General features: G+C 45.0%; 1 protein-coding gene across 5 annotated transcripts in view; it reads right to left on the reverse strand.

The window, feature by feature from the left end:
* The window catches only part of MYO5C (myosin VC), a 93,534-nt gene that overhangs the window by 24,439 nt on the left and 41,767 nt on the right, over positions 1–27,328 (reverse strand). For 2 of the 5 annotated variants that reach the window (XM_072738560.1, XM_072738561.1), the window contains exons 14-33: positions 26,228–26,311; positions 23,754–23,888; positions 23,236–23,333; positions 22,003–22,089; positions 21,437–21,548; positions 20,428–20,639; positions 18,099–18,264; positions 17,624–17,770; positions 15,381–15,545; positions 13,996–14,101; positions 11,599–11,662; positions 9,431–9,611; positions 7,252–7,345; positions 6,883–6,946; positions 6,716–6,796; positions 5,674–5,854; positions 4,816–4,938; positions 3,966–4,059; positions 3,265–3,328; positions 2,004–2,172 (exon numbers count right to left, since the gene is read on the reverse strand). In XM_072738560.1, coding sequence (XP_072594661.1) covers positions 2,004–2,172; positions 3,265–3,328; positions 3,966–4,059; positions 4,816–4,938; positions 5,674–5,854; positions 6,716–6,796; positions 6,883–6,946; positions 7,252–7,345; positions 9,431–9,611; positions 11,599–11,662; positions 13,996–14,101; positions 15,381–15,545; positions 17,624–17,770; positions 18,099–18,264; positions 20,428–20,639; positions 21,437–21,548; positions 22,003–22,089; positions 23,236–23,333; positions 23,754–23,888; positions 26,228–26,311 — 2,427 coding nt within the window. The remainder of the gene's footprint in view (positions 1–2,003; positions 2,173–3,264; positions 3,329–3,965; positions 4,060–4,815; positions 4,939–5,673; positions 5,855–6,715; positions 6,797–6,882; positions 6,947–7,251; positions 7,346–9,430; positions 9,612–11,598; positions 11,663–13,995; positions 14,102–15,380; positions 15,546–17,623; positions 17,771–18,098; positions 18,265–20,427; positions 20,640–21,436; positions 21,549–22,002; positions 22,090–23,235; positions 23,334–23,753; positions 23,889–26,227; positions 26,312–27,328) is intronic. The other 3 variants (XM_072738557.1, XM_072738559.1, XM_072738558.1) reach the window with 3 other exon arrangements.

A 27,328-nucleotide genomic window follows, 5' to 3' on the forward strand; every position in this document is an offset into this window, starting at 1 on the left:
ATTTTCACCGGCACCATAAGATCTCTATAACTTGAAGGGCAACAATAACATGTAGTTTTAATTTTGAATTTCTTTGATAAATGGTGAGATGATCACTATTTTTTTTTTCCTTTTTTAATAAGGATTTTTTCTTTGACTCCAAAATTATGTAGTGGTTCAAATAGTGTCTCCTCAAAAATTCATGTCTACCTAAAACCCTAGAATGTGAACTTATTTAGAAATAGAGTCTTTAGAGTTGCAATTAAACTAAGGATCAATATGAGATCATACTGGATTGGGATGGATCCTAAATCTAGTCTCCTTCTAATAGACAGAAAAGGACAGAGAGAGACACAGCCATATGAAGACACAGGCAGAGGTTGGGGTTATGTTGCCACAAATGAAGGGGTGTGGGAGCCACCAGCAGCTGGAATAAGCAAGGCAGGATTCTCCCCTAGAGATTTTGGAGGAGTGTGGCCCTGCTGTCCTGTTGAATTTGGACTTCTGTTTTTTACAACTGTGAGAGAACAAATTTTTGTTGTTTAAAGCCACCCGGTTTGTGGTAATTGTTATGGTAGATCTTAGAAACTAACACAGGTAAGTCTCATTTGTGGGTAGCATCCACCACCTAATATACAGAAATTATATTCTTTTGTTGTGTATTAACCTGTTCATTTATGACACTGAGGTCACTCACTGGGTTGGGAATACTCTGTTAGAATGAACACGTTGCTATGATTGTTCCCCAGCTAAGCGCATGGTGGAAGCAGCAGCATTGCTTTGTCCTGCCTGGGAACAGAGCCACACACACAGAGGGGGCTCTGGGAAAGGCACTGGGTGGGACTGCACCGCACCTTCCTCTGACACTGGAGCATCAGAAACCAACGCACATGAATCCCACACAACTCAGGGACTGACAAAACCTAGAGCCACATGCTCATGGTGAGAGAGCAAATGTTCACATGGGACAAGATATGCAACATACATGAGCCACCTACCTACCCCCTTCCTTATGACTGGCTCCAACTGAGACCCCAGGGACCTACACGTAGGCACCAGTGCAGAAGGCAGGACAACCTCTCACACAAGTTCAGCAGGCAGTTGCTTATCTGGTGTGACCTGAGGAGGCCATTCTCTGAGGAAGTTGTAGCCCCCTCAGAAAAAGATGTTTATTATCTAGGTCTCCCTGACTGGAATGTGTTACTTTCTATTCAATGTTAAACTCTTTGGATTCCTTTGGATATAATTACCCGTTTAAAGTTAAATCCTCATACTACAAGATATGATTTTACCCTATCATGGTTTTCCTGTGAGACAAGAAATGGGGCACCCTGACAACACAGTGTAAGGCCTGTGGGCCTGTCCAGGCTGCTGACCATTGCCCTGGGGAGGAGTCCTTTTCTGGTTACAGTCTTGGAGGTCGCCAGGCCAGGAGGGAGTCTGAGCATGTCCAACTCCCAGGAAAGTGACCCGTCTACCACTGTGGTGTTTCACGCACCAAAAAATTCCAAAAGAATTGCTGGGGCCTGACTTAGACTCGACCGATTTCATTTTGACAAGGGCATTTACAATTTTACGAAGACTTTAACGATTTAAAACATTTGTCATGTGCCATCATGGTCACTTCATAGCGGAACATTTTGACTAGAAAAATTGTAGGGAGGGCATAGCCCCAAAACAAGCATGTCCCTTTAATAGGGAAAGGCTTGCTCTAGACCAGAACATCATCATCTCAATGGGTGCCATTCATGGGACAGTGCTCATCTCTTTGCTTATCATCTCTTCGCTTTATCGGACACTCCCCTCGTCAGGCCAGTGAAAGTCGCCAAGGCTCCCTGGCAGCAGGCTGCCACATCAGAGGCCAGCTGTCTGCTGAGATAGGGACACAGATTGCTCTGACGGAAGTGGCTTTTGGTCTACAGCCGTTCATCGTATGTTTTAGGTGGTCCCTCCCCGCTTTTGGTGACACCTGCACATATCATCTATTAACAAGTTGAAAAAAAAAAAGTTGGAAAACTTCTTACCCTGTTTTCCATAGTTAGACGAGACGCTTCCTGCCGGAAAGTACTCTTGACTTCACTTTCAGTTTCAAATTGTTTCTTCAAGTGCTCACTGGCCTCCTGCATTTCTTGAATCTTACTGATCAGCTTCTCTTTCTCTTTGATGTGTATTTCATTTTGGGCCTCTATGGTCCTGAGAAAAAGAGGAAATTTTGGTATCCGTTTGACCATCATGGACAAGTCACTCATTGTCAAAGCAAATGCTGATTATTTTCAAGACAGAAAAATCCTTTGGCCAATTTATGTGTAAAGTGAATAGTACTTGAATAGCAATGTCCTTAAAGCAGGGGCGAGGGGGTGAAGATCAGGGCTGGCTGGGTATAAAATTGTCCACGACTGTACCGGTGTCTCTAACCTGTTAAGAGATTCTTGCCTCCATTCTGCCAAAGGATGTTGACTGTTCCCCCTGGACATCCACGCCCACTCACACTCTTATGACCACAAGCCCAGTGATTATCTCCTTTGTGAAAGGCCTGGGGACCAGACTCTCAAAAAGCCAGGGGTCAGAAAGAAGAGGAGTAGTAGCTTGTCAAAAGAGATCCCAGACTGTGTCTCACCGCTTTCCTACAGTTTGGGGCCCTCATTTCATTCCCATCCTACCAATAAAGTCACATGACTAAAAATGTTCTCTAGGACATAGGACGTCCATGTATCACTCTGCAAAGTGAGTATGTCAGTGAATTGGCAGCAAGACGGCTTCGTAAGGTCCCACCACAGCACCAGGCCCTCTGCTGGTCAAGATGCAAATTTGAGGGGATTATCAGTGAAGACTCTCTGAACATGGATTTCAAGCCTTATCCTAAATGGTCTGCTTATGAGAAAATCTGTTCTCTCTCACACAATCTTATTTCATCAGTTTTTTGAACACACAATCCCTGTGTGCGGCACAACATTCTAAGGGAATAAGAGGGTACACGGTGAAAAGTAAGTTCTCTCGCCTTCCCTGTGTACCAGCCATCCAATTACCCTCCCTGGAACCAAGCAATGTTTTGATTCTTATATGTTCTCCCTTATATGTGTGTGTGTGTGTGTGTGTGTGTGTGTGTGTGTGTGTGTGTTGTGTGTACATATGTGTTTCTTTCTTTCACATCTGAATGGTAATATATACCTCAATCAGCACCTTGCTTTTTTGCCTTATTAACATATCTTGGTTATCTTCCACAATTCCAGAAAAGAAAAGCATTACATGAGCATGAACTTGAAGAACATACACGTTAACACTTACTTTCTTTGTGTTCCCTCCTCTTCTCGATTGCGGTTCAACTGATTAGACAATTCTTCCAGTTTTCCTGTCGTGAGAAGAGCTGTCATGACTTTGGGGTCCATATGGCAGTCTGATTTGGGTTTGGTCATGCTTTTCAACAGTCCTAAGTTGTTTCTTGCCTGGGATGAGGTTTTGTTTGCTCTGAACAATGTTTATTTTATTTTTTTTAAGATTTTATTTATTTATTCAAGAGAGACAGAGAGACAGGCAGAGAGACAGGCAGGCTCCATGCAGGGAGCCCAACATGGGACTTGATCCCGGATCTCCAGAATCAGGCCCTGGGCTGAGGCGGCGTTAAACCGCTGAGCCACCCAGGCTGTCCTCTGAACAATGTTTAAATATTTCCCAAGCTATAATCCCAAACTTGTGACATTTCACATAAAAATCTGGATTTCTGGCTTTTCCTTACAAATAGGAATATCAAGTGACACTGGGGCCAATAGTCCCACATGGCAACAATCAATGGAGCTTGGAGGCTGCTGCACCTCTGAATGCTGTGTACCTTATGGTCCCCTCCAAAAAGCCCTCTTTTCTCATTTATGTTACCTGGTTGGGCCCCTGGAGAACCAGAGTTCGAGATCCCTGGGTATAATGATTTCTCTGTCATTTCCTGGACATGAGAATCCATTTTCTAGAAGTGGTTTCATGGCAGTTTCAGTTACCTTTCATGCTTTCTGTTTGTTCATTCAGGCGGGTTTCCAGATCTTGCTTCTGTTTCTCCAGCTCTGAAATTTGCTGTTTAAAGTCTGGGATCATCTTTAGAGAAGAATTATAAATATTTGAATGCAAAACACTTTTGTCTGTGAACTTCAAAACCTCAGAGCTACTCAGAAGTAAACTAGACTGTCTAGGTGCTTAAGCCCAGGGAGTGGAAACATCTGGTATAGCTGTGCAGCAGGGCCAGCCAAGGCGTTAGACTGGTTTGGCATTATGGCTTTTTACTTCAAGATCTATACAGAGCCACAGGCAATACCAGCATGTTTGGAGGGAGTGGTTCTCACACGGCTATGACCATGGTATCCCCGAGGTCTCCTGAGGGAGAAGGAAGTACACTCTCTGGGAGGGTGTGGGGGGCTCTGCTGAGGTGAGCCAGCCTCCTCGGCCCGGGCCCAGAAACATCATCTCCTCATCTAGGAACACGAATATCGAATATTGTCTCAAAGAGGCCCCTCCGTGCCCTATGAATTTCAGGCAGTGCACTGCTCTTTTCGTAGAGGTCTGGAATGATCCAGTTTGTCCTCATCTATCTGCATATTTCTGTAAACATCACTCCTGCCCATCCTCAGTCAGGTAAACAGTTTTCCTGTTGTCCAAGTTTTAAAACCTGTGTTGTCCAAGTTAAAAAAAACCTGTGCCTCTCTGAAGTGTACATGAAGAATACTTGCTTGATTGTGTATTTGGGTGCATGTTCTGCACTGGTCCTCATTAAAGCTTCAACCAAAGGATTAAAAAAGACAAGGTCCTTAACCCCTGCTTCACATGCCTGCTGCGCCCAGGGTCACACCTCCTCACCTGTGACACAGCCCAGAGATGTCCTAATATTCTCAGGCGAGGCAGAGGAGAAGGAAGTGGTAAGAAAGCTGAGAAGGGGTAGCCAGGGAGGTGGGCTGAGGACCTGTAGGAAAGCGTGGTATCCTGCAAGGTGACAGAACAAACCGGAGGGAGGAAGAGGGAATGATTAACGTCACCAGATGTTGCTGAGGGAGAAGATGGAGGTGGAAAGGGATGCTTTGGGCTCAGCCATGTGCAGGCAGCTGGTCAGTGCACATGGTGCACACGACAGATTGGTGTGGCTGTGAGGTGGCCCCCAAGGAGCCTGGCCAGCTGCCCCCAAGAAACAGGTGGTGGCTATAGGTGATGTGGGGTTAAGAAAGGGATGTTCTTTGAGTCAGGAGATTTCTATAGCATTTCTCCATGGCTGCAGGCTTGAGTTAAAAGAAAGGATGAGACAAACTCAGGGAAAGAATAGGCATCACAGAAGAGAGAAGTCCTTGAGAAAATAAGCAGAGAGACGGACCCGAACACCTGCCCCACTCAGAGTTCTTCTACCTTAGTGTTTGGGGTTTCTTTTGTCACTTTCCACGGTGTTAGGGCAGACTTAAAATACACAGATTTAAACACACACACACACACATGCATCACAGAATTTGAACCCATCCTATGGTAAATAAACCCATTCTCAAATCAAAGTGCTCTCTATCCCAGGGTAATTTTATAGTTTTATCTTCTGACTCAGTTATTTCATTCCTAGAAAACATTCTAATCCATTGTTTACTGCCAGGAAACTGAATTTTATCCCACTAACAAATGGCATCTCTAGAATAATGGCTACATTACATGGCCACCCGGGGCCCATGGCTGAGACCATACCATGTTTTCTGATGTTAGCCTGGTAACTTCATGACGGATACTTTCATTGATGTCAGTCTCTTCTCTAAATAATTTCTGCAGGTGGTTGATTTCTTGACTTAGATGCACCACTTTGAAGTTCAAAGCTTCGATCTCCTTTTCGTAGCAATCCTTCTGGGACTGGAAATGGCTCTCCAAGACACTGTCAGAGGAGGGGTCAGAAATGAACCACATAGTCTTTATTTTGTTGTGCGGCTGTGAGCGTGTACATGTGCAGTAGTTACGAAAATTCACAATTTAGGCCCTGCTAAGGATGTAAAGTTTACTTATGTACACATAGTGACAGGCTATGGACTTAGGTACATAGAATTATAAAATTCTTCTAGCTAGTTAGGAAGCATTATGTGGCACTAACAGGCAGTTAATGGTAAGAAATTTTAGACACGTTAAAATTACACTTTCATAGTTTAAGAATATGTTTGTATGATGCAACAATAGTAAATATACATTCATTATGCATCTGTCAAACTCACAGAATGTATAACACCAACAGTGAACCCCGAAGTAAACTATTGATTCTAGGTGATAATGACAGATCAACGATGTTCATCAATTTTAACAAATGTATCACTCTGGTGGGGGATACTGATACTGGTTATGTGGGGTGAGTGTAGGGATACCTCTGAGAAATCCTTATACTTTCCGCTAAATTTTGCTGTGGACCTGAAATTTCTCTGAAAAATAATGTCTGTATATAAAAGATTATAGCAAATTCCTTAAAATTAAACATAGTTCTATGTCTATAGCAACATTAGCTAATTTATTTGATATAATCAGTTTTCCCTGCACAGATTACAGGTTTTAGGACTTGGAAGTTTGCCCTAAAAATATTTTTTTTTCATTATTAAACTCATTACTTAATTCTTGAAATATTTCCAGTAATTACTGGATCATCCCACCATAAGGAGTTTCCTCTGCGTCAAATCTGTGGAAGATAAACTCGTTACTTTCCTATATCTATCATCTCTGAAAAGCAAAAAGAACTCTGGGGGGAGTTTCTCACTGTGTTGCTTTCTTTAGTCCTTCATAAGCAAACCAAAGTTCTCCATCCTCATTTAAATGTTCCAAATCTTCCAATGAGAGCCTGGAAAATAAGGAGGGGTAAGAAAATCTATCATCTCACTCCTGTGCTACATGTTTCTAAATGTCTGGTAATGCAAAAATGATTACCTGCTTCTAACATCTTCAATGTCATAGCTTTCAAGAAGTTGTTTGGTGATCTCAGACATCTTTTCTGAGAGGAAAAGGCAGAGCTGGTATAAATTACAGATTTGCATGATTTCTCTTCTCCCATTCCTAGTTCTCTAGATTTCACTCAGAGTGTCCAGCTAACCATGCCAACAGCTAACTTAACAACTATTCAACCAATCAGCCAACCAACCTATCAGCTATGAAGTCAAGCAGCTATTCAACCTACCACATGTCCAACCAAACAGCAAGCCAACCAGGCTCACACCAAGGGATACATTTCCTTAGCAGTGACACCTGTAATAAACTTGTTTCTGCACCCATGGGCTCAGTGACTCATATTTTTCTTACCTCTCATTTCCCGTTTCTGTGATTGCACATGTTTCTCCACATCGATCTTCTGTGTCTGAAGTAGCTCTATCTCCTTTTCAAACTCAGAGATTGTCTGTATCACAGCAACGACCATACCGGGTGAAGAAAAAATAGCTATTATGGCTTATGTCAGACAAAGAGAACACTATTATGGTATTGTGTGTCTACCCAAGACATCATCACCCAGTTAAAATCTTGTTAAAACCTTCACTGCCCACACAATGTAGCCTTGAAGCATATTTAACAACTTATTCCCAGATATAGTTGGTTGCAGCAATAGAATTAATATCCTTACTATGTAAAGGGAAAAAGTAGCTCCTTACTAAGTTTTGGGTGGGGTGGGGAGGAAAGGGGCCCGACAGAAGAGGCTAAATCCTCTTTCACTGTATGATGAACTCTTGGATGCAGGGATGTGGGCAACACCACTGTCGTAATATTGGGTGTGGGCTCCCACCAGGTTTACATGTGGCACAGCAGTAGAGCCAGGGGTACCCAGGAGGTTGGGAGTTGGCTGTGAGGGTGCGACTAGGTGTCCTGAGGGGGAGCACAGGGTGTGGGGAAGAGGTTGTATTCTGCTTTATTACCTTGTGAGGTCAGCCTCAGTAGGGATCACAGGTGTGTGTTTTCATAGCATTGAGTGATATGCAGTGTGGAAATAGGCCCTCCTTAATCTTTTCTCAGTCTCAGTGTTTAAGGGCTACAGCTCCAGTTTCGTCAGAGGATGAGGAGGGAAATCTAACTGAATTTACCGATCACTTTAGGTACATCACCTAATCCTTATAACAGGCCACATGGTGATGGGGTGATAATTTATGGATGAGAAAACTGGGGCTACAGAAGGTGAGATGGCATGCTCAGGGCTGACAGGGCCCCAGGACGGTCCGATCCAAAACCCCTGCTCTTGGTAATGTTTCAGCAAATGTTCCAAGTCATACATGTACTTACTTATAGACTGATTATGTTTATTTTCTGTGAAAATCAGACTAATCTTAATATACCACATCAGAGAGTTTGGACCACAATTTTAGCTACCAAGACGAAGTGAGTGACAAGTAGTGGTGCCTCACTCCAAGAGCAGCCATGTGATGTCCCAAGACGTAGACTAGTCAGATGATGCAATGCTAGCCTCATGGGACTCCTGAGTGTGAAGCAGTCAGAGCAATATGTGGTCCTCCTTGGTCCCACAGTCCAAACTCCTTCTTCTTTTTTTTTTCAAAGATTTTTTTTATTTATTCATGAGAGACATACAGAGAGAGAGAGAGAGAGAGAGAGAGAGAGAGAGGCAGAGACACAGGCAGAGAGAGAAGAGGCTCCATGCAGGGAGCCCGATGTGGGACTCGATCCCAGGACTTCAGGATCACACCCTGAGCCGAAGGCAGACACTCAACCACTGAGCCACCCAGGCATCCCCCAAACTCCTTCTTTTAAACAATAAGAAACTGGCCCAGAGAAGATAGACAGCTCTCCTGTGAAGTCAAGAGGTGACCCAGATGTGATTCTTAAAGTTCTTCTAAGTCACGTGTGGGTATTCCATGACAGTTACAGAGAATATTTGCATGATCTTGCTAATATTCTACTAACATACAATTCATTTATTTAGTGGAAGCTTACAAGCTTTCCAAATTTATACCGAAATGTTTTGCGTTGAAGAATAGAGGGACATTCGAGTTTGTGTTTCCTGGTAGGGAAGGAATTCAGTTAAGCCTCGATTGTCCAAGCATGGATCATTACTATTGTGGATTTTCTGATAATAACTTAAAACAAAAGATTCTGATAACAAGGTAATTTAATTTTAATACGGGTATTTATAGAAATATAACACGATGGAATGTATAATAATGATTCACAATCAATTTATAATTTAATTTGAAAATGTTCTCTAGGTAAACATATTTGAATAACTTCATAAACCATATTCATATAATTTCAAAAGAGTTAGAAAGTGGACTTTTAAAATATGAAAAGCAACTATTGGTAAGTCAAAGGCAACTTGGGAGTTCATCCTTGGAAGAACTGAAGGAATCAGGGTCATTTTGACTGTGGCCTTTACACAGATGCTCTTAAATGTCTGATCCTGTGGGAGTGTGAAACTGCTCCCTACAGGAGGCTCAAAGACCGGAGCCAGGGAGCTCATCTGCAAGTGAAAAGCCCCTTCTACCTTTGCCTGCTTTCTCAGTTGGGCCACCTCCCCCTTTAAGCCGTCTGAGGTGACACGTTCTTCCTCTAGTTGATGATGCAAGTGCATTTTCTCCTCTTTGAGAGCTTGAATGTCTTCTTTCAAAGACCAGATCTGCTTCTCATAGTCTTGTGTTTTCAGTTCAAAACTTTTTTCAAGAAGTCTAGGAGCAAAAGAAAAGAAATAACTAATTCAGAATTTCTCAAGTCTTAACCATGAATTAGAACCATACATCATCTTGAAAATAAGAGACTCGGAAAGGAGACATGTTAATTAGGATCCACTGTGACCATTCCAATGGCCTTATTTTTAGCTGACTGTTGCCTGTCCCCTTAGGTTACAGAAATTTTTTTATACCTTCTGAGAAATGTGGCTCTACTATGGTCACACAGAGGAAACACAGGATAGGGAGGCTGAACTCAAAGACTCAGTGGTGGTTGGGATACTCCACTCCTGAAGCCACCCTAGTTCTATGTGGTTCCCTGTGGTCTCTTGGAGGAGCCCCTTCCCTTGGCAAAGACCTTGGCACATTCTGCCAAGTGCTAGCCCCTGCTGAGTTCCAAGGATCCTAGAAGGGTTTGGCTGGGTCCTAAATAAGTTAATACAGCCATTTAACCTGTCAAAGGAGCCAGCCCTTCTAACATTCTGCAATAAACTGCAGCAAATCCAGGTGCTCCAAAGTCCAGGGAAACCCAATTCCTTGTGAGACAGCTGCTCAATTAAATATGGGATGACTGATGAAGAAAATAGCCAAAGAGAGACATGACCCAGACCAGCCCTACATAACTCAGAGGGGCCAGCAGAACAGAAGCAGTCCTAGGGACTCCAGCAGTTTCTATGATCACCACTCTACTTGCTAGGCTGTCATCTCAGTTCATTTATGACTGACTTACATAGCACAAAGGGAGAGCCCCCAGGAAGGGAGTCACATTCCCAGCAGGTTTGTGTTTCCTTTTGTAGATATTAACAAACTTCTCAACTTTGTGCTCCTAAGAGGCCAGTAAAGCATCTTTAAAGAAGCAAAGCGCAACCAGGAGTCTATGTCGAAAGAATCTCAGACTTGTACCTACTTTGGTTGGGAGTCACACACAGACTTCAGGCATCTGGAGGCCCCTTGAGGGTTGTGACAGGTGCTAAAATGTCTCGAGTCAGCTGACCGGGGATCAGACCAAGCTATAGATGAATGCTGATGAGGACTGCAAGGAACTTAAAGTGACCTGGCCTCAGCCTGCCTCTCCAAACCCCTTCCTGAAATAATTGTTCCCAAGTGGCCCCAGGTTACAGTGAACTAAGCCAAGAACTGAGCTCCTCTCCTAGAGTTGAGAGTTCACTGAAAAATAAAATTTTCAAGGTGACGAGCAAAATCTCCTACTCACACAGGACCAGGAAACACATATCTGTTAACTCTTGGAGCTCTTCAGTTTCATTCTCTCCACTAATGTTTTGGCATCCAGCTCCTTACTAAGATCCAGGCTCTCCTGCCAACTAAATGCACAGGGAAGCTGTATATCCTACCACCTAGCCCTGAGCCTTCTAGACAACAGAAATGTGCCAGGAATATTTTGTCTTTCCCCAGCACCCTGCCATGCATCCCTCCTTTGAGATCTAAAAGCTTTGCGTTGACTCTTGAAGAGAAGGGAGTGTAGACTGCAGTCTCTGCAGATTAACAGAGTTTGGTACTGAGACAGGAAAGGTGGGGCAGGTACAGTACAAGGTCCTGGGAACCTGCCTTAACTATCATGAGGTGGGTTCCACCCCTTATTGTCTGGGGCAAGAGTTAAGTTAACAGACACAACACACAGGGGAGGGAGGAAGGCTTATTTTCAAGGCAATAATTTTACTGCTTGGACTTGATGGAAGCTGAAAGGGACAGCAGGGCCTGACCTTTTCTGTCTGAGCAATGAAGGGAAAGCCAGAAGTTCCCAGGGGCCCACCGCCCACAGCTGCAGAACCTGTGCTGTCTGAAAGGTACACCCTGCGGGACTCGGCTCTCACACATGTGAGTCTCTCACTTCCTAAAAACATTCACACACACCCCATCTCCTGTCCCAGCTTTCCTGTATCTGTGACCTGCTATCTGCAAGCTGAGAGGCAACATATAAAAAAGTAGAGACAGATGCAATAGCTCTGAGGCAAACTAGGTTTCGTACATCCTCTGTTGTTCTTCTTTTTGCACGTCATCAAAGAGCTGCTTGGTGAGATCATCCATTTTTCCTGTGAAAAGAGAATATTCTTTGAAATATATCTGCAAACCAATGCCTTGATGTTTTCATATACATATATATGTATTATTATTATTATTATTATTAAAAAGTACACAGAAACGTTTTAGGAAGAAAATGGCCAGTTTATGACAGGGTTTCAGTCCTGGCACTGTTGATGCTTCAGACTGGACAATACTTTGTTGTGGAGAGGGGGCCGTCCTGTGCAGTGTGGGACGCTGAGCAGCAGCTCTGGTGTCTTACCACTGTGACCACCAAACATGTCCCCTGATGGGGAGAGGGGAACCAGAGTGGTCTCTTGGCTGCGAACCACTCATTCATGATAACCAAGAAAATAATAAAGTGTGTCTGTCTTCATCTGTGGACAAGGTAGTATGACAAAGCTGCTGGTGCATTTTAGTATAAGAGTCTCTAACAACAGAGTGAGGTTGAGGTGACATTGGACAGCTAGGCAATAATTGCCGGGCATCTGGTCATTCTGAAGACTTGACAGCCCCATTTTCCCAGCATATCTACACACAACAGGTGCCCTTGAAAATGGGGGTAACCCATCAAAGCCTGACATCTCTATTTGTATTTAGTTGATACCTCATCCTTGACCTCTACCTCATTTCTGAATCCCACCACAGAGGGAAGCCCAGGGAGGAGGTGATGAAAGCTGCCCTGAATTACTTGATTTAAAAAAAAAAAAAAAAAAAGGTCAATGGTATTAGTTGTCAAATAGATCTCAAATGTCACTGAATCAAAATGACTGCCTCAGAATGTCATGAGTCAGCCAGAAAAAAACTAGGAAAATGCTTAAGCTTTAATTTAGAAGCCCGCATTTGATGTAATTTCAATTTTTAATTCACTCACAGAATTGGCTTCAGTTCTGATGCTTACATCTCAGGCCATTTACCAAGGGGTGAAAGAGCTGCTCAAATGTGACTTTCTTCCCAGGAGCAATGGGATGGTGTCCATGTTGGGATCTCAAAAAAGGGGAATGTGTGAGAACATCCCTTAGGTCACAGGGTAAGCGAAGGCTGGTACTTTTCACAAAACACTGTTGGCCATGTGTAGGGACACTCACAGGATAAGCAGTTTATAAACAGGGGTTTAAAAGCCTCCAGGTACTTTTTAGAAGGAAATAATATCAAATTATGGACTCAATCATGTCATTGCTGTCAAATATGTAATTTTTAGGACACGCTTGTAGGGATTTAAGTTTTCTTGTGAGGAAAAAACACTTAAAGTTACAAGAAAGCACAAATATACTCAGGAGCAGTATATTGTAATAAAAAAGATAGAGGTGGGCAAGTGCTTCCCTAATTCAGGTCTGAGGTTTACTCAGAGACCTCTGACTCCATGTGTTCATCCCCACTCACATCATCAGTCCTCTGAGACTGGCTGCAGGGTGTGCATTATCTGTAGCTGGAGGTTACTCCCAGGCTTGGCACCCTCTGGACAGCCTTTCCTGTTCTGCTGGCCAGGACTCAGGATGTTAATTTCCTCCTACTGATGTGTTTCTCCCATACTCTGACCTGAACCCCTAGGGTTCCTGAATCCTGCCTGCTGGGCCTAAGGTGTGTGCTAGATCCCCAGGCCTGAACTCCCACGCCCCTGTCGCCCCATCAGAGCTTACAGAAAAGATCTCTGGACAGGACAGATAATCAAATGTGGCAATTTAAACCATCTGGTCAGGAACCATCAGGTTCCTGCTCCATTGGGATTTAGCAAGCACTTGCAATTAGAATTTGAGTTGGAAATCTACGGATGGACAGAGGTAGGCTAAGGGGGCCTGCTCCACACCCCTGAATGAAAGTGATACCGCTGGTTCCCAGGGTCTACATCTGAGAGCCTGGGATGATATGGCTCAAGTGCTCAGCAGGGCCTTCACTCAGAGCCAGGGCAGTAGCCGAGGAGGGGGAACCAGAGCAGAGGATCCTGTGTATCAGGATCGCTACAATTTTTTTTTTTTTTTAAATATAGATGTGTGAACCACCCTGGCGGTACCATACACAGACACATCCCTCACCCCGTCTCCTGGTGGAAGAGCTCCAGGCTTATGGCCCAACCATCTATATTTTGCAAATGGCCCTGGCGGTTCTGAGGCAGCAATTGCTGAGCTATCTGACAAAAGATGGAAATAAAGCAGAAGAGTCTGTAGGGTAAAGTTATCACAACTTAAATATAGTTATTCTCTGTGAGGCAAAAAATGATCTCATTTCACTGTACTCTCATGAGTACATGACAGATTCTGGATTCTGCCTAAAACTCAATTCACACCCATTAGTTATTTCCTGAATGCCTGGACAGGTGAGCATATGAAAGCATGCATCGGGCTACCTTGGGCTCTACCTTTTAGCTCTTCAGTCTTCTCTCGGAGCTGCAGCTCTATTTGCTCTTTTTGTATTTCCAGTTCCGAATTATGCTTCTGAAGCTTTGCCAATTTCTAGTGAAGGGAGGAAAAGAAGCTTTTTAAAAAAGTTCAAGTTTTGTCACCACAGCCTTGCTGCATTTTTATCTATCCATCCATGCATCCATCCATCTCAGCTCCTATCATGGATGACAGCCAGCGCTGGCCCACCACAGGATGCTGCATTCCATCTCACACAGAAGGGCTCCCTGTGACTTCAAGCAGACACTTGTTCTCATCCTGGTCCAGAAATGGCCAAAGTCAAGGAGGAAGAACCAAATCCAAGGTCTCCTCAAAGTCAAGAAAATGCCTCTATCTTTTTCTGGAAGCTTCTCAATAGCCAAGGTATTTATATATTTAATAGGTATAAATAATTTATGATATAAAATGGAGTAGAGACAGACTCAATAGCTTTAAGGCAAACTAGGTTTCGTACATTCTCTGTTGTTCTTTTTGTACGTCATCAAAGAACTGCTTGGTGAGATCGTTAAGAGTATTGTTACTTAGGAAGGATGTGCGATCATGACAGAAGCTCTATTATTTTAGCTTCTCCTGGTAAAGCATCTGCTGGGTCTGATGGTTGGCGACTGGCAGTGTGGGTTGGGGAGGGTGCCCTGGGGCTCCAGGCTGCCACAAACCTGGGTGCTGTAGGACTCTGGAAAGTACCAGAGAATGGAGGGTAGTAAATACTGCCGCTTCAGAACACAGTAGCTCATACTGGTGTAGGCCTCTGTGGTAGGCACTTGGCTAAATTATTTTGTCTGACTATTTTATCCTCACGACGACTCTTGTCAGTTCCTTTTTGCTATTGCCATTTTACATCAGAGAGGGTAAGTGGCTTGCCCAAGCTTGCCCAACCAGATGGCAGCAAAGATAAGATTTGAGCCTAGGACATCTGATATCTGTCAACTGTTCATCCTACTACAACACAGAGATGAAAACCCGCCCCAAGCTTTGCACTGCTGTTCTGGGGAAGATACTTCAGGGCACACACCAGATGGACAAGTGACAGGGGACCAAGATCATCCCAGAAGAGAAAGAAGCATCTAGCCAGGGAGGGGCTTTCATCACTTCATCATAGTTGAAAAAAGAGGAAACCTTATGTTGTGCATCTTGAAGCATGAGCCTCCTCCTCTTCCCCCAGATTCTAGGCCTCCGATCCCCCCTCCCCTGAAAGGTAGGCTTCCTTTGGTTATGGAAGCCGATAGCAAAATTTGATCTGTTGTGCAGAAATCTGCTTTGTGGGAAATGCTGTGACCTGACCTTTTGCAAGGAAAGACTTGCGTGTATTTCCATAATCACAACGAGCACAGACCTCTTCCATGGCAGCCTTGTATTTCTTCCCCTTCTCCTCATAATTGTGCCTATGGGTAGCTGCTCTGTCCAGCTCTGATTCCAGTTTCTGAATCTTCTCCGTGTCACTGGCCCGAAGAGCGGCCAGGCTGGTCAGCTTCTCTACCAGCCCGTGGTTCTCTTTGTTCTAGAGGAAAAAAAAAACAAAAAACAAAAAACAAACCAGCAAATGTTAAGAGGTTTATCCAAAATAAAGAAGCTGTTCCATTTGCCTCTTACAACCTTTGACATGGTATCTAAATCTATCAGAGCTTTACTTATACTGATCACATTTATCATTACAATGGCACATATGAGCATTTCATCCCAGGGTAAATAGCGAGGCAGATGTGGTCTGGCAAACTTCCTGGGCTGATGGCATTTTCGGTGTGGGACCAGCCTAATCCTGGAGCTCCAAGACAACCCTAGTCAATCCCCTGTACCTCCCAAATTCATATATTATAGTCATAATACTCAGTCCTTCGGAATATGACTATATTTAGAGATAGGGTCTTTAAAGCCAAAATTAAGGTAAAATGAGTCAATGTCATATCAGTGGGCCCTAATCCAGAATGACTGTTGTCCTTATAATAAGAGATTGAGGAGGGGACACTTGTGTGGCTCAGTGGTTGAGTGTCTGCCTTTAGCTCGTGCTGTGATCCCGGGGTCCTGGGATTGAGTCCACATCCGGCTCCTCTTGGGGAGCCTGCTTCTCCCTCTGCCGATGTCTCTACCTCTCTCTGTGTGTCTCTCACGAATAAATAAAATCTTTTAAAAAGAAGAAGGAGGAGGAGGAGGAGGACAGGACGAGGACATTAGGGGGGTGCCTGGGTGGTTCAGTTGGCTTAGTGTCTGCCTTCAGCTCAGGTTGTGACCCCAGGGTCCCAGGATCAAGTCCCACATTGGGCTCCCAATTCTGTGTGTGTGGGGAACCTGCTTCTCCCTCTCCCTCACCCTCTGCTGCTTGTTCCCCACCCCCTGCTCTGTCAAATGAGTAAATAAAATCTTAAAAAAAAAAAAAAAAGAAGAAATCAGGACACAGATCGAGACACACAGAGAGTAGACTGCCACCTGCCAGTCAAGGAAAGACAACTCATTAGGAAAGCCCCTCTGCCAACACCTTGACCTTGGCCTTCTAGCCTCCAGAACCATGACAAAAGAAATGTCTGTTGTGTAGGCCTCGTAGGCTGTGGCAGTTATGGCAGCCCTAGCAAATGAAAATACCTAGAATGGAGCCCAGGTAGCATCGGGGTCCCCAGGGGCCCCATTCCCAGCTCTCACGGAAGTTTTTCGGTGTTGTTTTGCACAAGCCACGTAACATGCAGGCCTGTCACTCAAGAGCACAATAAAGGAGAAACTGTATCAAAACCTGCAGCGATTTTTTGCACATTTGTCCACTTACTAAGGACTCCTGCATCACCACTTGTGGCTGATTCAAGCTTACCCTGGGAGAATCTTGGTATTATTTGGGACAGGCCCAGGAATGAGTTTTAGAGATCTGGGCACTGCATTTAGTCCTTCCCCACCGGCTAAGAGTATGTAGATTTTGTTTCCTACCAGTGGGAACAGTATGAGCCCTCTCCCCAAGACTGGCAGGGCTGCAGTTAGACCATATAGACTGTTGGGCAAATTAGAAAGTAACAACTCCTCTGAGCACACAGCCCTGAGGGAGCCTGGCGTGGCATGCAGACATCTTTGTGCAGATGAGGAAAAGGCACCCCTGCCTCAAGGCAGCCCAGCTTTGTACCAGGATGCGTGGTTTGGCCAAAGCAAACATGGCTGGATTTCAGCCCCACCTATACTCTTGGGCAGCTGCCCTTGTGCAGTGTACAACCTATACAACAACATGTAGTAGCCCTTTACAGTGTACTTCTGCCTTCTAGATCAAGTGGTCCAGGTAAACTATTTGAACCTCCTAATACAGGCATAAATCTTAAGCCCATTCGCTAAGGAATTGGCCCAGGACAAAAAACATCTGTTAGAAAAAGTACATATGAGAGATGCATTAGGAACACCTACCTGGGGATCCCTGGGTGGCGCAGCGGTTTAGCGCCTGCCTTTGGCCCAGGGCGCGATCCTGGAGACCCGGGATCGAATCCCACATCGGACTCCCGGTGCACGGAGCCTGCTTCTCCCTCTGCCTGTGTCTCTGCCTCTCTCTCTCTCTCTCTCTCTCTGTGACTATCATAAATAAATAAATTAAAAAAAAAAAAAAGGAACACCTACCTGATCTTCTAGCTTTTTCTGCAAACGCTGGACCCTGTAAGTAAGCTGAATGTTGAGCACGAATCGTCGGATACTCTGGAATCTGCGTCTGGCCAGCCACGCTCGTGCATATTTCTGAAGGATCACTGCCTTGTGTTCCTCCAGCATCTTCAAAACAAGATTTTATGAAATGCACATTGGCTTTCCAATTGTTTCTCTCATCAACATCTCCAACGTTGAGAGATTCAACTACCAAAATATTCTCACGGCGTAAAATACAAATTTCAGGTAATCAACCCCCAGAGTCCCACTATACCTAGAGCTTTGAAATAATAACCAAACCTACTTGTGGCGGACATATATGAACAGACAGGTCTCCTTGCTGTCTACGAAGGTCTCCATGCAGAAAACCAATGAGTTCACCGTGACTGGTGAAAAATAACCTGGGGAGCCCTGGGGAACCCGTGCCTAAGAAAGTGTGGGGTCTCGGCCATACCTTTCGATACCTCCTCCTTGCTAGGAGTCCTCGGGTGTAGGCCTGGATGGTGATGGTGGCCACGCGAATCAGCTGGTATAAATTGCGGACGAGATACCCACGGCAGTACTTCTGGATGATTATGGCTGCCCATGCTTCTTTCAAGGCTGTGGCCGTAACAGCTTTCCTTGGTTATAAAGGGTGCAGAGTCAATCTGTTACCCACAGAGCACTGACTTCTAGGGCACAGTGATGAGCTTGCACAGCATTTTTCCTTTTCACTGAGGAATATTCAAATGTTTTGCAAATCTACCCATTAAACTCTAAACCGATGGACTCTATCGCCCACTGGAAGTCATTCTCATCACCTCTCCTTTTCACCCTGATCTGAACGTGGATCTGCTCCAGCCCAGGGGAACAACATGGCAGCTGACACACTCTTCACATCCAGGGCGATCAATCCACCGTCACTCACATATGTGAAAACAAAACTGGGCTTTGGCATTGCATTTGCTCATTCAGCCTTGTGGGAAATCACGCCAGAGGCTCTAGATCAGGGGTTGGCAAACTACCTGGGGACCTTCCAGCCTTCCACCTGTGTTGTCCAGCATTATAGGGACACGGCTACACCTAGTATTTGGACAATACGCATGGCTTATAACAGCAGAGTTGAATACCTGTGAGAAACTGCAAGGCCCCCAAAGCCCAAATATTCAGCTCCTACAGAAAAGGCTTGTCAAGTCCTATCTAAAGGACTGGAGGTGAAGATGAAGTTCTTACCTTCAGCGTTAACAACTTCACATAGCAACAGACTTATAAATGGCCAGGTGGGATAAGAGGAAAAATAAAATAACTACTAAAAGATCTGTGAGAGAGGTCTTAGAGAACTATCATTCTGCTTGTGAGCCGGCCCTTGGTGGAAAAGTGGAATTTCTGTAAACAGTGGAAGGTTGGAAAAGACATTTCAAGTTGAGGACCAGTGAACACACAGAGGGTTAACAATGCCTGAAATATTCAGAAAAAGAGAATTTGTCTGTAACTGTCAGAATATAAGACACATGAAAAAAATTAGTGAGGTTAGAAAAATAGAGACTGTTTGTTATTTTAAAAATATATTTAGTGAATGCCAACTATGGTGTAAGAAAGGTTCCGGTCTTCCCAGACCTTCCATTCCTACGAATGCACCTAGGCCATGGAGGGCCTTGAACACTGTCAAAGACTAAGTGTAGGAAACCAGGGTCACTGGAGGCATTGAGGGCAAGTGGCTCCACCAGGCCCTGCCTGCTCTAGGAAGACAGGCAGCAGGGTGAGGCTGTGCTATGGGACCATGAGGCAAGCACTGGTGGAGGCCTAATCTAGGGCAGGGGGGTGGGAATGGAATGATGGGACAGACACAAGAGGCAAGCAGGGGGAGAACTGTCAGGTCATGGCAATTCCCAAACAGAAAGGGGGCATGAGTTGGGCAGGATGATAGCCCTGGGTTTTCCTGCCCTGGAGACTGCTGCTGTTGACTGGCCCAGGGCATGGGAGGCCAAGACTGGCTGCGGATATGGTACGATGGTCCCCTGGGGTGGAATGGCGGGCCCAGTTTGGAGCATGCTGAGATGAAGGCATAAAGAAGCCCAGATGTTGCTGGAGGTTAGGCCTCAAGCTCAGGAAGAGGTCAGGTTCAGGGATACAGCCTGAGCCTTACACAGCTGCCTTCTCAGCTATCCTCACAGCATGCCAAGGAGGAGGCAGTGCAGACACACACTAGCACACGGTGCTGTCCGCGGAGCATACTGTCTCACTGGCCAGCCCAGCATAGCCTCTTGGGGGCACTCATTGAGGGGTAGGATTGCCCTCCACTCAGCCATCCCCTTGGGAGGTGCTCTGTGCTTGTTTGCAGAGCCTTGCCAGGGATCCCCTCAGGTGTGGCCTGCCCCCCAACTCCCCAGCCCACAATCTGCAGGTAGGCTGGCCAGTGGCTACTCATGGTGTCTTAACTTAGGGGCTTCACCAGGACCCTGATTGTCTTAGGCATTTTAGGTTCTCACAGAAAAGGGGCCCAGTCCCTCTACCTGGTCTCACTGAGGCTCTGACTTTCTTCAGCAAAACCTTGATGGGAGCTTGCTCTCTTCAGGGTCCTAAGTGTCATCTCTGCCATTGGAATGGGAGGCAGAGTCAGCACTACCTGCCCTAAGGACATGACCTTCTCATCTCCAGGCTCCTGGCTGCCATGGGAGGGCACCCACACACACACACCTGTGGCTCTCAAGGACAAAGTCCGTTAGTCCTTGACAAGCCCCTCCCCCTGAGGTGAGAGGTCGAGAGAGCCTCACCGCTTCTGCCCCTTCTTGGCTCCAGCATACCTCACAGTTTGCTGGCCCCGGAAGTACTGCTGGATAGTCAGGGCAGCTTGTCTTTCTCGGAGGAACTTTTTTCTCTGGAGCCAGCCACGGATGTGCTTTTGTATCACAACACAACTCTGCCTGAGCTTATCCAGTCGGAGTTTCTCTAAATAGGCCACTTGTCCTGCTCTGAAGAAAATTTTGGTTTTACCAAACTGGTATTGATTAGAATCCTGGAAGAGAAAAATGAGAGAATCAGAAATAAAATCTTTCAGAGTTTCTATAGTATTTGGAAAATATGCTTAGAGATTCAAAGACGCCAAAACATTGTTATTTTGACGCATCTGTTCCTTGACATAAAGCAGAAAAATTCTGATCATGACCCCAAAATTTATTTTTTGGCATGTCTGTTTAAAGCCACTGGGGGGAAGAAATGGACTTGAGGTCCAGGGATCTGTCTGTGAGGTGACAGGGGTGTGGGCATGCTTGGTGATTCTTAGTTGGGCCACTGGGGAGCTTCAGCTTCTCATGTGTGGTTTCTACAATTAGAGTAGACCCTAGAAAGGCCTGGCTTCTGTCTTCATTTTGGTTTGTCTTCACCACCTTTTCTGGCCATGGTACCACCATCCCCACTTCCTTCTGATCATAACTCATTGCTGCAGCAATGACCCAAATCCACACAGAGTGCCCTGTCTGGGACCCCCCTGGGGTAGAGACATGTCAGTTGACCAGGTGCTCTAAGCCAGGCCCATCAAAGCTCCTTAGATCGTGGGAAGACAACATATGAGAGGAGGACTGTAGTGGAGGTCAGGGCTTGAGTCTGGGTCCCTTATGGTGATGCCTACTCTCAGGAGATGGTACGCCCATGAGTGTGTCTGCTCTGATCTCAGCACACAAATGTTTGGGGCATATTTTCTTTCTTCTTTGGCATTCATGGCAATACTTCCTGAGACAGGCAGGTAGGGAAACATATTTGGAAGATGGGCATCTTCATAAGAGCCCGTCATTCGAAGAGCTGAGCAAGACTGACCTGGATGAGCCTGTGTAAAACCACTTTGCACACTTCCTTTTTATCACCAAATGAAAGCTCCTGTTTGGTCATGAGCACACCGTAGCGACTGTAGAATTCGATGTATGTCCACCTGTAAAGTCAAACAGGATCTGAGGCGGCGTGGCAGTGAGGAAGTGTGGCCTGTCTGTGGATCCCACTGCTGATGGGGTGGGGGTGGGGTGGAGTTGGTGGGGTGATGGTGCTGACCTTTGACCTCACCCTGAGTACACCTGTGTGTTCCCTGTGCAGTATTTCTGCTAACACTCGCCTCACCAATTGTGCTGTCCCCCCCTTCAGCTCCCTCTCCCAGGAGCAGTGGGGAGGCAGCTGGAGACAGTCACTGGCAGTGGAAATGGGGGATGGGATGGTTGGAGGGGGGCCCCATTCCTCACACCACCGCCAGTCGCCCTCAGCACAGTGGGAAAAATCTTGGGGGCATCTTATGCAAGTATCTAACAAAAAGTCTGGCAGCTGCTCCCTTGGTTCTCAGCAGGCCTGAAGTTGGGAAGTTCCCCCCCGCCCCAAAGCAAGGAGTGACAGCGAACCTGGAAGGGTAGCTCTGCGCGCTAATGCGAATCGTTTCTAGAACGCCACAGGCTCGCAGCTGCTGAACAATCCTTTTGGAGTCGAACCTGAAAGAAGATGTGTGTTAGGATGCGTGTTAGCCATCGTGACAGACAAACATGCCCATGAGCAGCGCAGCAGAGCCGCCGGGACTGTGCGCCCCGGGGGAGTGGGGTCCGCCTCTGGGACCCCCACACCGGGCAACCAGCAGCTACTCAATGGACACCTGTTGCAGGGGAGATGAGAACAGCAGCTCTGCGAGAGTTCGGGAAGCTGACTGAAGTGGTGGGGAAAGGACAGATTCAGAGAGCAGAAGCAGGGAGAAGACTTTGCGGGGAATGGCCTTCGGTGACAAGCTGATGCATGTCAGCTTCGCATGACACCCAGAGCGGAAGAAACGTTCCCGCCTGCCTCGTCCTAGTGCCCATCTGATGCTAGAATCACCTTTATGGGACACCCCCTGGCTGAGGTCTGAGCCCCTGGTGGGCACCCCCACACATATTTGCCACCTCCAGGGACGGTGCACACCCCTCAGACCCCTCTCAGCTCTAGCCAGCTCAAAGACACTGCAACGCCCACTCCTAGTCTGGGGGCTTTCCTGGGGCCCCGGAGAGCAAGTCTCGTCTCATGCTGTATTTGAGGGTGAAACCTCTGTTCCTCTGCCACCTTCCTTTAAAAAAACACATTTTCTTTCTTACTGAGTTATCATCGAAAGGCAGGATCATAGTAGCTTGAGGTGTACAACACAGTGACGCAGTACTTGTGTATATTGTGAAACAATCACAATAAGTCTGGATCACACCCATCACCATACATAGTTACAACAGTTTCTTTCTTGTGATGAGGACCTTTAGGGTCTACTCTCTTAGTAACTTTCAAACACACAATAGAGTGTTATTAACTATAGTCACTATACTATACACAAATTATTCTTATAACTTAAAACTCTGGCTTTCTCAGTTGCACAAACCTTAGTTGCAGACTATTCTTTCAGAGCTAGCCCCTTTGCTTCATCCTGGAGACAAGCTGGTTTAGCCTCCTTAGAGGGGTTGTGCTGGCTAACAGTTTATGTAAAGGATGGGGTTGCTCTGAATCATTAAAAAACCCAGAAACAGTGAAGTGCAAGAAAATTATAAGCAAATTCTCCAACATTGTGACAGAAATGACCTAATGACCTCCTTGGTGTTTTCCCTCTACTGCATAGGAATACTTACTCAAAGGGTAATTTCTCATCGTTTGGCTTGATGCATCGGACATAGTGGGGTGTGGTTGCATTGAGGGTTTCCATGAGCAAGTACAGAGAGCCGCGGAACTAGGAAACAAGGTCAGAGAACAGATGTCACGTTGAAATTTGATGCTTAGATCGAGGCCAAAAAAAAAAGGAAGGCCTAACATTGGTAAATTAAGAAGAAGAAAAGTTAACTTCATGTCTCAACATCTATTATGAAAGATTTCAATCCATGACTGTGATTATTAGCATATCCTATATCCAATTATCCCAAATAGCAGGGAACTTAGCAAACATGTGGTTTGCTCAGGTGCATGTAACATTGAAGGCTGAGGTGTGATGATGATGAACTGTGGCCTTTCTTTGTACTTCCATATGTACTGGATGTGAAGCAGCTCAGTGCCCATGTCCAGGCCTGGAAGATGGGCACTACTGTGGCCTGGCTCCCGGGGGTGGTCTGGCCTGGGCCCCAGGCCCCCTCACCCTCAGATACTTTCTGGGTACCTTGCTCCCCACTGTGGTCCGGAACTGCTTGTTGTTTGGCTTGATAAGTGGCTTTGCAGATTTAACTGTGATCGCTGAACCAAAAGGGGAAGGAGGAACCGGATTTTCTCGAAAAAAGTTGGCACAGAGATGAAACTGGAAAGAACAGAGAGGATTCTAATGTCCAAAGGTGTTCACTCACAGTAATCAAACCACGTAAATGGCCACTACAACCCCAGGTAAGATGAGGTCAGCAGTCTCAACCAATCTCTACAGCCAAATCTGAATCCCAGAAGGGGACTGTCCTTCCTCTGGATGACACATGTCTTCTTTCCAGGAATATGAACAGAGGGTAAATCTGTGCAAATGTCTATGTGTAGACCCAGACAAACCTGGGTCTGTATGCTGTTTCTACACCAGGAATCTCCTCCCTCCTACCTCACATTTTCATCCCTGCACATCCAAACTCTACCCATCATTCAATGTTCTATTAAAATATTTTCTAGGGGATCCCTGGGTGGCTCAGCGGTTTAGCGCCTGCCTTCAGCCTACGGTGTGATCCTGGAGACCCGGGATGGAGTCCCACATTGGGCTCCCCGCGTGGAGCCTGCTTCTCCCTCTGCCTGTGTCTCTGCCTCTCTCTCCTTTCTCGGTGACTATCATGAATAAATAAATAAATAAATAAATAAATAAATAAATAATCTAAAAAAAATATTTTCTAGCTCCATCTCTGGCACTTGCTTAGATTAAGGTTAAAAAAAAGTAAAAAAAAGTTGTGCCCAACTCAAATTAATTCCGATTTCTTCTAAGTGAAAAAATCCTTCACTTGTGAGTGTCTTCTAAGATACTCATTACTTTCTATCATGCATCAATTACTTCTTTAAATGTCTTATCTGCTTAGAGTTAAATTCTTTTTTTTTTCCTTTAAATCAGACACTGACAATCTCCTGTGGGGGGAAAATCCCTGTCTAATGAATCCTTGTATGTCTGGCTGTGAAACCAGTGGATCTGAATGTCCCACACCTCTGAGAACCTTTGTGCTGAGCAGAGACCCCTCTGTGCTTTCATGTGATCTGCATCCATCTTCTAGACTGGACCCCAGGGTATACTTGGGGACGAGTAAGCAATTGGTGAATTAAATCAACTAATTTTGTACACAAGATGCAGGCCACTTCCACATTGAATTCTCTAACATAAATTGGTTTTAATAACTGAAGTTGTCATGCTTATGACTTATTTATGACTGTTAGTAGAAATGCTCATGCTTATATGGGAAATTGTCAAAATACTTGAATATCAACAAAGGATCAAGGATCTTTTAAAGAAAAAGAAAAATAGGGCAATCCCGGTGGCTCAATGGTTTAGCACCGCCTTCAGTCCAGGGCGTGATCCTGGAGACCCGGGATCAAGTCCCATATCAGGCTCCCTGCATGGAGCCTGCTTCTCTCTCTGCCTATGTCTCTGCCTCTCTCTCTCTCTCTGTGTTTTTCTCATGAATAAATAAATAAAATCTTTAAAAACACACACACAAAAAAGAAAAATAAGTACAATCTAACCAAATATTTACAAAATGAAGGCTCGTGTATGGAATATTCTTTTTTAAAGATTATCTATCTATCTATCTATCTATCTATCTATCTATCTATCTATTCATGAGAGACACAGAGAGAGAGAGAGAGAGAGGCAAAGACACAGGCAGAGGGAGAAGCAGGCTCCATGCAGGGAGCCTGATGTGGGACTCGATCCTGGGACTCCAGGATCATGCCCTGGGCCCAAGGCACTTGCTAAACTGCTGAGCCACCCAGGTGTCCCACGTATGGAATATTCTTATTTTCAAATGCTAATAAGGAAATGTTCGAAGAAGAAAAGAAAAATCCAGAAGTTATTCCTTTGGTGACACTACTTCTCATAAAGAACTGTGGATTCAGGGAGCTTGCACATCAGAACCAGCACCCTTTTCCCAAGGTCACCCTCTCCTTGTGTTGCCCTGGTTTCTTTTATGTGCTTAGCACTACCTGCCATTGCCACTTATGTGGTTAGGGTATGTTACTCCCTCTAGAATGTGAGCTCCACGAGGGCGGGAACCCTGACTGCCTTGTTCACTGCTGCATCAGGAATCTAGGACCAGTGATGGCACATGGTAGGTGCTCCATAAATATCTGTGGATGAATGAATCAAATGTGAACTTTGGCTCTTTAACTTGTTATATATTAGCTATCTTTCCTTTCTGGTATCCATACATTTGATTTCTGATTTTGTACACATTTGATTTCTGATTTTGTAGCTAATGAATAATTATTTGGATGCTTTCAAAAGCTTGATACATATTTTAGTCCCAATTCCAAAACAGTTATTTTTCTACGTCTGAGCTACAGGTTGCCACTGTAAGACAGTACACACGCCCACATACTTCTTACTCTTTCCTGATGAACATCTAGGTCCGTGTCAAGTTACATAAGGAATAACATCAATTACCTCTTAGGGACCTTACCAACCTTGCTTGCTCTCAGGGTTTCAACCAACATGTCATAGACGGTATCTCTGTTCTTTTCAAGGAAACCTTCACATTTATATTCTACCTATGTAGAGAAAGGATTTAATTATTTCCAAAGAAGAAAAGCAAACAGCATCTAAATATCATAGTTTTTCTCTTTTTCTTTTTCAACAATGACTAATGAAGGGGCTAAAAAGGCAATCTTCTAAAAAGAGAGTCAGTTTCTGTTTTTTACAGAAAATCATTTATATAAAACCTTCAAAGCTGGGAATATGTCATCTGATGGAAAGAGCTAGGCTTTCCCAATCCTGGATTTTTCACTAGCCACTGATCACTCGGTATTCACCTATGGGTTCCCTCTAGCCACAGGTGACCGGTCATTCCCTGCGATGTGTGCAGTCAATACACACATAAGTCTAAGAACTGGCTTGGGGTTCACTCTGCCTTTGAAGCCATCAGGAGGAGGAAAAGACCTCAGTGTTGTCCTTTGTGTTCAAACAGAAATATTTCCCTAAATAGCATTAATATGGTAGAAAGAATATCTGACCATTTGATCACAGAGTGTTCAAGGGCCACCGAAGCCCTTAGAATCAAGTATAGTGGGTAAATGTTTGCACTGCTTGAATTTGGCTTCGAAAAACTCCACACAACCCTTTCTGATCCATGAGGCTTCTTGAACCCCTCAAACAACATATCCAGGGTAGTTGCTTAAATATTCAAACTCCAAAAGTTTATGCCTCTGGGTTACATAGTTTATTATGTGATATATATTTTCATAGGTTAGAAAACACATCTAAAATAAAATTTTAATGACTGTTCATCAACAGGCTTTTAGGGGATTCTGGAATCTGGAGGCAGAGAGAGTGCTCACAGACCCATGGGCAAGTACTTTGTTTTGTTCCCCTAAGTGAGGAAGGGTCCTTGCTGTGCAGAGTTTGAGTTAAGAACCAGGAACACTGGCTGTGTGTAAACACTCCCTGGTGAATGAAGACCTTGGATTGCTGTATAAATTCTTCCAGGCTAGTGATGTGAGCCCCTGGTTTAAAAGGGCAAAGATATAATAATGTAGACCTGGCCTGATCCAGGGAGACCATCTGTGGGC

Source organism: Vulpes vulpes, chromosome 15, assembly GCF_048418805.1.
Source record: "Vulpes vulpes isolate BD-2025 chromosome 15, VulVul3, whole genome shotgun sequence".
In the NCBI taxonomy this organism is placed as follows: domain Eukaryota; kingdom Metazoa; phylum Chordata; class Mammalia; order Carnivora; family Canidae; genus Vulpes; species Vulpes vulpes.